Raw genomic sequence first — 9312 nt, 5'->3', positions numbered from 1 at the left:
GCTATGGGGGCATAACAGTAAAGTGTGACAAGTTTAATAAGGTTGACAAAGGCATAATAGGCCAAATGGATGCCTCCTTTACATATGAACATACAATATAGGAGCAGAAGTAGACCATTCGGCCCCTCCAGTCTGCACTACCATTCAATAAGATCATGGCTGATGCCTCTATTTCGAATGCCACATTCCCATCTATCTCCACTAACACCTTGATTCCGTCATAATGAATTAGAATGGAACCATGGAATTCAACTGCTACTGATATCCACAGAGAAACAGTTTATTAATTTCTTACTGTGATAGATTAAAACTGTTGCCTATCTTTTTTCTTTAATAAATGGGACAACCCGGGAATCATGATCCTCTGACACAAGAAGCAGACCTTTCTGGGGCTACGTTATCCATGTTGTTTTCAATCTATGACTTGATTTATAAAATAACCCATTTTATACAATGTGCTTGTATAGCACATGCACTCCAATCTACTAACTAATATTTTGAAAAGTAAAGAATACTTGTACATTATTTTTTAAAGTACTCTGCAGCTGGAAGTCTTCCTCTGATCAACATGCATTGGAAAATAAGACATCAGACCTTCAGTGTTCAAATATATAGGTCATTTTTGAGACTTTCAATTTTGTTGACTCCAAACAGTACATTTTGAAGTATCCAGCATTTAAGATATTAAATTTGAAAGTCTCAGAGCAACTACAACTGGGATGGATCATATGTCTAATTTGATTTCTGTTAAAATATGTGTTAAATATTGTTGCTATGGGAAAGGTACACTGTTGCCACTAAGTGAAGCACTCCCTGAAGCCATCCCATATGGGAACAGGAGGAATAGTCATTGCACATTGTTATTCCTGAGTAGTTTGCTGAAGAAAATTCGAGCAGTGGGAGAAGACGAGATTGCCTAAAAGAAGTATGTGCCCTGGTGAAATGTATGCAAGATAAATTACTTAAAAACAATACTTTTTAAAACAGCCAGTTGATGGCTTTTCATTGAGATATTGCTTTATGATGTTAATAAAATAAAACAACAGCAGATGCTGGAAATCTGAAACAAAACCAGAAATTGCTGGAAAAACTCAGCAGGTTTGGCAGTATCTGTGGAGAAAAAGCAGAGTTAACTTTTCGAGTTCTGAAGAAGGGTTATCGGACTTGAGAAGTTAATGAAATATTCAAAATAAACCTTAAAGAGACTTCAGTTAAAGGGTTAAATAAGCTACTCATTAAAAGTCTGCCCAGACATTCTGGTATTTCTAAACATTCTTCTTTGTTTTCAGGTACACATCAGTTTTTCTGAATTAGATTTGCTTGAGAATTCCATACTAAGAATGTCAATGCCATTCTTAATTAAATGTGTACTCTAGTTAATGAGCACAGTTGGATTTTTTAATAAGAAAATGCTGTCAAATTTGATGAGCTTTTACTTCAATTGTAACTGAGCATAATGTGTTGGTCAATAAAATGCTAAAGGATAAATTACAAGAGAAGATGTATGCTGGTCTGGACATTAATTTTTCAAAGTAATCAGCACAACACAACACACAGTGGTGAACAATAAGCCGTGATACTTTGCAAGATACCTGAAATGTGCATATGATGTAATTCAACTGCAAGCAATATAAATAATGTTCAATAAAAATGTTCAAAATTTTAGAATTTGATTTGCCGTGAATAATTGTTCAGTATAACACTTCCACACTGTTGTTGCATCTACATTATTTACAATGTGATAAACCAGCAATGGCTAATCTTGAAATTGACAATGATCTCATGCTTGTATTCTATTATCCCATTTAATCTCCTCTGCCATTCTCTCTGTGACTGTAAAATTGTCCAGTTGCAATTTGGCATGTCGACCATAATGGGGAGCACATTTTTAAGATGAGAGGAAAGAGAGATTTAAAAAAGACATAAGGCAAATTTTATACACAGGATGGTTTGCATGTGGAATGAACTTCCTGATGAAGTGGTGGATGCGGGTACAATTACAATGTTTAAAAGACATTTGGATGGATATATGAATAGGAAAGGTTTGGAGGGATATGGGCCAGGAGGAGTAAGGGGTAATTAGTTTAGTTTGGGGATTATGTTTGGCGTGGACTGGTGGACCAAAGAGCCTGTTTCCATGCTGTATGACTCTATGACACTATAATAGCTGTGTTACCTAAAATATTTGGTTTTCTTTCAGATTAAGAAATACTTTGAACTGGAACCACTTGCAAGGGGTCAGCAATGGATCCTTCAGCCTTGTTCTGTAGAGAACATGGATGCTGTAAGAGAAGGCTTCAGTCAGTTTATCAGCTTGCTTGAAGAAATTGATCAAGAGCACATTCCAGGAAGAATATGAAATCTGCACTGACTGTTGTTTAGATCACTGAAATTAAAACGTTTATGAAATCTTTACACACTGTCTAAACTTTATAGTATTCAAATAACATTGTTGAAACTTCATTTTAAATAATTGTTTTGTATGATCCAATTCTTACATGTCAAAACAAATAATTTTGAAACAATTAAAATATCTGAAATCAAAAGAAATATGAAAACAATTTAAATTTAAATCTGTGAAAAATACTGTTCAATTTTCTACTTCTTTTGCCATTTTACTGTATTTGCATGATATTTCTGTATGTAATCATCTATACTACCGTAATGGTGGAAATTTTGAAAATGATGATCAATGATGACTGTATTCTGTGTTGGTGAACTAACCTGTATGCTGTCAGAAATAGTCTACAACGATGGGCAGATGTGGAGTTTTGCACTTTGCTTCTGATTTCTGTGTTATTAGTGTGCATAATGCAAAGAAACTGACCAGTGAGCATCTGTGAGAGTGCATTTGTAAATCATCTGGACAGAAAAGAATGTTTTGCTATTGTAAATCTCAATCATGACTTGTACATGATTTGAAACTTAGTGTTAATGACTGTTAAATCTTTGAAATAGTGCCAGACAGATTTAAAAGCTCCCTATAAAAGAGAGAACAAAACAAGTCATCTGAACTGTTTTTATATATACATATTGCTGTCTTCATCCAACGCTGCTCTTGAAAGAGCACACATTTTGATAGCATGTCTGTTCTACTTGTCCATAGACAAAATAGCATGCTTTTGCTTGAATTTAATTAAGGATATTTTTGAAAGAAAACGTTTGTCTGGAATCTTTAATTGGTTTAATCAAAGCTGAAAATTAGGTGATTTGTTCTACAATGAAGTCTTATTTCTCGTATTATTGTGCAATCGAATGAATGCAACTTGGATTGAAAAAAGAACAGTGCTAATTTTGTCTTAAAATTTAACATTTTAAGTGAAATGTATTGTGTTATTATAAGAATTTGAGAGTTCTAAAACATTAAGTATTGAAGACACTGTGGTAGATGTTGCTCAAGCCATCTGTCAAATTACTTTTTGTGTGTGTGTGTGTGTGTGTGTGTGTGTGTGTGTGTGTGTGTTTTGTGTATGTATGCATCAGCCTTACACTCCTTCTCAAACCTGGGACTGTCTGCAACTCTTCAGTAAACAGAATGAAAACACTATCAATCAATACTCACCAGCAGCTGTTCCTGACAAGCCTCTGTCTGACGCCTAATGCCTTCCAACTGTTCCCTCCCCGTCTACTGTCACCAATTCTCTCTCTGACTATTCGTTTTCACATTGTCTCTTGCAGTTTAAGAATTTCAGATGGTGTTCTTAGATTCTTCTGTTGGAATTTGTATTTTCATATCTCTTTGCAGTGTGTATTTGTCACATGTTTTGCTATGCTTACTGTAAAGCTGCTGCATTTATCCATATGTATACCTCTATTTTATAGAAGGCTTGCTGCATTCATTGTATTTATAGAAATTTTTATACACCAGTAGGCTATAGCTGCTTTTTTTTTTAAGTCAGTGAAATCATTCATACATTTAAATTTTGTACCTTTTATTACTGATGATATGTTACTTGTTTAACTGGCACATAGCCCATCTTTGTACTGAAAATACAGCTACTGTATTTAGCAGGTAACTAACCAGTATAGCCAAATAAATCAGAGATTATTCTCAGATTTTTGCTGTTCATTAATAAGAATAAAGGTTCCTGCAGAATAGAAGTGGCTGGTTAATATTACCAAGGAACACAGTTACCAACTCAGCCTAAATTGTCAATTCAATAGTAAATCTATAAGGTGAATTGTTACTACTTCAATTGTAACATTTCCTTTGACAAGAGGTGAAGATCATGGACAAGGACACGCACACCTGTGAAGAAACAGATGCCCACTACTGAACTAATTTTGATTTGTTGCACATGGGCTTTTGGGGTTTTATTTAACCATTTGGCTGCTGAAGTCACATATAACAAAAGCGAAATACTACCGATACTTGAAATCTGAAATAAAAATAGAAAATGATGGAAATACTCAACAGATCTGGCAGATTTACAGGTAAGAGAGAAATTGATTTAATGTTTCAAGTCTGTGACCATTCATCAAAACAAAAACTTAAAAATCATTCTCTTCCCAATTTTGATGGACTCATTTGCTTGAAACTTAATTGTTATAAAAGTGAAATTACATTATGCAGTAGGGTACAACAGCATAATGAAAATTGGCTTAGTGTTGCAGTGTATTGGTGGTGGTATGGAGTTAGTGCTAAAAGCAGTCAGATATGGATTCCTGCTTTATATTTTATCTATTATTACAGCTAAAGAAATTACTTTTTAAGTCTTCTCTATCTTCAAATTCTTTTATACTTCAAAGAAGCTGCTCATGCTGCAGTATTGAACGTGGCATGGGCAGTTATTTGCCCTGTAGCATCTTTGGCTGTTGAAGACCTCATGTGGGAATCCACAGAGTAGTAGAATGCAAGATTAACCTGACTCCTTACTGAGTTCCTGATTTCAATTATATCATTATGGAAAAATACTAAGAGATTTTCCAGAATTAGTAGGGAAAGTAAGAAAAATACTGAAGTACTTTTGTCACAACTGCCTAAATTCTAGTACTTCAGAATCTGCTGGGATAGATCATGAGTTGTATTCTTTGAATAGGTATTTAACCTAGGCACATAAACAACTCTTGGGGAATATTTTAAGGAAAAAAAGTGATATTGTTCAAGTGCCACAGCAATATATTTGTGTACAGTAAATTTTGTGTTAATACTCATCCATTTTCTGATGTCTAAATGTTTATAGTATACAAATTAAAAGAAAATGCAGCCACATGAAAATAGAATGTGTAGCAGATTAGTCGCTATATAAAAGGGAGAATAAAATGATATTTTTGTTTTAATCCTTTATCAAACACCAATAGTATGAAATGTTGAGCCGCTATTTTCATTCAGATTTGTTGAGTATGTGTTTTTACAAATTTGTTTTTGTTCTCCATGGTTATGCCTTCAAATATTGGTATGACATTAAAATAATGAAAATCTAACAAATATGATTGCAAGCAAATTTCTAACTGCTTCAGCTGTTAAATGGTTAAAATACACATTTACTATAAGCCACTCCAATTGAAAATTAAAGCTGTACTGCAGATCAGTGTAGATATGACCTGCCAAATAAAACCACAACTGCCTATGATCTGTGGCCAGTTTTATCTTTGCTGCTAAATAACCTGGTTTCCATGTTCTCCTCTATGTGTGATTGTTTAAAATAAACCTTCTGGAAAAAGTAAATATAGTTTGTACACTAAGTAACCCTAATAAATTACAATGTTGACTTGATGCAATTACAGCTATGTAAATTTAGTAGATTATTAATTCCCCTGCGTAACATCACTGTGACAGTTTGTGGGATACCTTTATCATATATAAGCCATTCTGGCTTTTTTTTTTGCTGCTTCATTAACATAGTATCTAATGCCCAAAGCCTATATAAAGTGGAAATGCTATATTGGGAGCCTATTGGAAACCTTCAAGTTTGACTTGAGGGTAAACCATACAGTAAAATATTGTTTTGAATCCTCATTTGCTGGAACCTCTTCATTAAAATCTTTTTGATTAAAAAAGGTTGTTCATTTTTATTTTAAATTCATATTTTGCAAAGAATTGGGTTGCTGAGACTTTTCATCTTGTATGCATCAGAACAAATGCAAAAATGCCAAATTTCAAATCACAACAAATGTACCACAGGAGAAAAGTGTGTTTATTAATTTTACTGTGGCATATAGTTTCAATACAAGAATAAATTGTTGAATTTCCACATTTAGATATTTAATTGATCAATATTGAGTGAGGATAAAAATTGAATATGATGGATGTAATAAAAATTTAATCTGACTGATAAGAAAGCATAGTGGCTTTCTCAATTTCCTGAATTGCTTTATAGGCAATGTTCAGCCAATGTCCTAAACATATCTTTAATTTCCCCTCAATTCTATGAGGTTCCTATCCTCAGAGAATGGTTCAGATGTCTGGTTTTAAAAAAATTCAATAGGTAAATAAGAAAAATGACAAGGGAGTATGAAGAAACACTGGAAGCTAAAATAAAATGGACTACCAAAGTATTCTATAGTCATGTAAATAGTAAAAGGGTGGTAAATGGAGAAGGGAGATCGATTAGCAACTAAAAAGATGATTTGAATATGAAGGCACAAGCCATGACGAAAGTCTTGAATGAATACTTTGCATCTGCCTTCACCAGGGAAAAGGTTGTTCCCATGGCCCTAGTGAAAGCAATAGTAATTGTCATTGGAAGATTTAAAATTCGTAAGTTAAATTGTCTGTACTTTCAAGGCACTGGAAATGGATGAGATGCATCCAAGGATACAGAGATGAGTATGGAAATTGCAGGGACACTGGCAGTAATTACACTATTTAGTATCTTCAGCAGTTTCTTAATTTCATGCGGAATGAACTAAATTGGTTGTAGACCAACATTGGAGGTATTGGGAATCTCAGGAGGGGGCTGCAATAGTGTGTAATGGCAGGCAATGTGATACCAAGGCCGGGTGTACGGGATAGGGGCCTGGGACATGGGATGATCTTCTGGATGTGGATGCTGGTGGGATAGTAGGTAAGGACAAGGGGGGACCCTATCGCTGTTTTGGGAGGAAAGAGAAGGGATGAGGGCAGAAGTGCGGGAGATGAGTTGGACCCCGTTGAGGGCCCTGTCGACAGGTGCTAGGGAATCCTTGGTTGAGGAAGAAGGTGGACATTTTGGAGGCTCCCTTGTCAAAGTTGACCTCATCTGAACATATGCAATGGAGAGAAAGGAACTGAGAGAATGGGATGGCTTCTTTACAAGAGGCAGGGTGTGAGGATGTATAGTCCAGGTAGCTGTGGGAGTCAGTGGGTTTGTAATGGATATTAGTGGCCAGTCTATCCCCAGAAATGGAAACAGAAATGTCGATGAAGGGAAGGAAGGAGTCAGAGATAGACCAGGTGAAAGTGAGGGCAGGGTGGAAATTGGAGGCGAAATTGATGAAGTTTTCCAATTCCGGACAAGAGAGGGAAGCAGCACTAATGATATCGTCGATATATCAGAGAAAGAGTTGTGGGTGGGGCATGGAATAGGACTGGAGAAAGGAATGTTCCACGTACCCCATGAAGAGACAGGCATAACTCGGGCCCATGCACGTACCCATGGCCACCCGTCTTACCTGAAGAAAATGAGAGGAGTTAAAAGAGAAGTTGTTGAGGGTGAGGACGAGCTCGGCCAAGTGGAGGAGGGTGGTGGCGGGTGGGGATGGTTCAGGTCTTTACACCAGGAAGAAGCGGAGGTCCCTAAAGACCCTCCTCGTGGGGAATGGACGTGTAAAGGGATTGCATGTCCATGGTAAAGAGGAGGCAGTTGGAACCTGCAAACTGGAAGTTTTGAAACCAGCATAAAGCGTCAGAGGAATCGTGGATGTACGTGGGCAGGGATTGGACCACGGGAGAGAAGACTGAGTCAAGGTAGGAAGAGATGAGTTCTGTGGGGCAGGAGCAGGCTGAAACAATGGGTCTGCCTGGACAGATCTGTTTGTGGATTTTTGGGAGGAGGTAGAAACGAGCTGTGTGGGGCTGGGGAAGTATCAGCTTGGAGGCAGAGCGGGGGAGATCACCGGATGAAATGAGATCAGTTACTGTAGTAGATACAATGGCCTGATGTGTCATGGTGGGTTCATGGTCCAGGGGAAGGTAGGAGGAGGTACCTGAGAGCTGGCGCTCAGCCTCTGCAATGTAGAGGCCAGTACACCAGACTAAAACAGCACCACCCTTATCAGCAGGCTTAACAACAAAGTCAGGGTTAGATCTGAGTGCACAGAGTGCAGTCAGTTCGGAGGGAGAAAGCTTGGATTTGGTGAGGGGGCAGAGAAATTGAGGCGACTAATATCACGTTGACAGTTCTCAATGAACAGATCGAGTGCAGGTAAAAGGCTAGAGGGAGGGGTCCAGGTAGAGGTAGAGTGTTGGAACAGGGCAAATGGGTCAGTGGGATGGGGAGAGGCCTGTTGTCCGAAGAAATAGGCATGGAGGCGAAGACAGCAGAAGAAGAGTTTGACGTCATGTCGCACCTGAAATTTGTTAAGCTGAGGATGCAGAGGAATAAAGCTGAGGCCTTTGCTGAGTACAGAGCGTTCAGCATTGGAGAGCGGAAGGTTAGGAGGGATGGGGAATGCCCGAAAGATGGTGGTGACATTGGGGGAGGGGATAGAGTCAGAGGGAAGGGGAGGAGAGGAAGGTTCCAGAGGACCATGGGTATCTTTGAGTTGTTGCATCTTGTGAGCCTTGATGCCCGAAAAGTAAAGAAAAAGTTTCTTGTTAGCACAGCGAATGAGCCAGAGGATGAAGTGGAACTGTGGAGTGGTGCAGCCCTGAGCTAGCGTGTTGTGATGCTGTTGGAGAGAAATGTTGAGAGTGTGCATGTGGCGCCGCACGGCACTGAATGTGGATCTCAGGATGTGGCGAGAGCAGCTGTCCATGGAACGTTGAACATCACGGAGATATCTGTGATCCTGGGAAAATTCAAAATATGAGGGATGAAACTTCAGTTTCTTTTCCTTTCAGGCATCAAGACCCACAAAATGCAACAATTCAGACATACTCATGGCCCTTTGGAGCCTTCCTATCCTCCCTTCCCTCTGACTCCATCCCCTCCCCCAACCCAATCTCCTGTCAGGTATTCACTATCACTCCTGGCCTACTGCTCTCCACAGGGCCTAAACTCTCCCATGTCCTAGCCCACACACTAGGCCTTGTTATCACATAGGCTGACATTGCACATTACCGATTGTTAATCGCTAACAGCCCCCATTTACAGCTATTCACCCTCCTAATCAGATTGTTATCAACTCCTTTGTCTATCCAACTGTTCTTATCTCTCTTCAGGCTCTATC

General features: G+C 38.2%; 1 protein-coding gene across 1 annotated transcript in view; it reads left to right on the top strand.

The window, feature by feature from the left end:
• Positions 1 to 5994, top strand: part of arl15a (ADP-ribosylation factor-like 15a) — a 174740-nt gene extending 168746 nt beyond the window's left edge. The window contains exon 4 of the mRNA XM_048603592.1: positions 2201 to 5994. Coding sequence (XP_048459549.1) covers positions 2201 to 2205 — 5 coding nt within the window. The 3' untranslated portion in view covers positions 2206 to 5994. The remainder of the gene's footprint in view (positions 1 to 2200) is intronic.
• The last annotated feature ends 3318 nt before the right edge of the window (positions 5995 to 9312 follow it).

This window comes from Rhincodon typus, chromosome 1 (assembly GCF_021869965.1).
Source record: "Rhincodon typus isolate 14 chromosome 1, sRhiTyp1.1, whole genome shotgun sequence".
Taxonomy (NCBI): domain Eukaryota; kingdom Metazoa; phylum Chordata; class Chondrichthyes; order Orectolobiformes; family Rhincodontidae; genus Rhincodon; species Rhincodon typus.
This window is presented reverse-complemented; position numbering and strand designations above follow the sequence as displayed.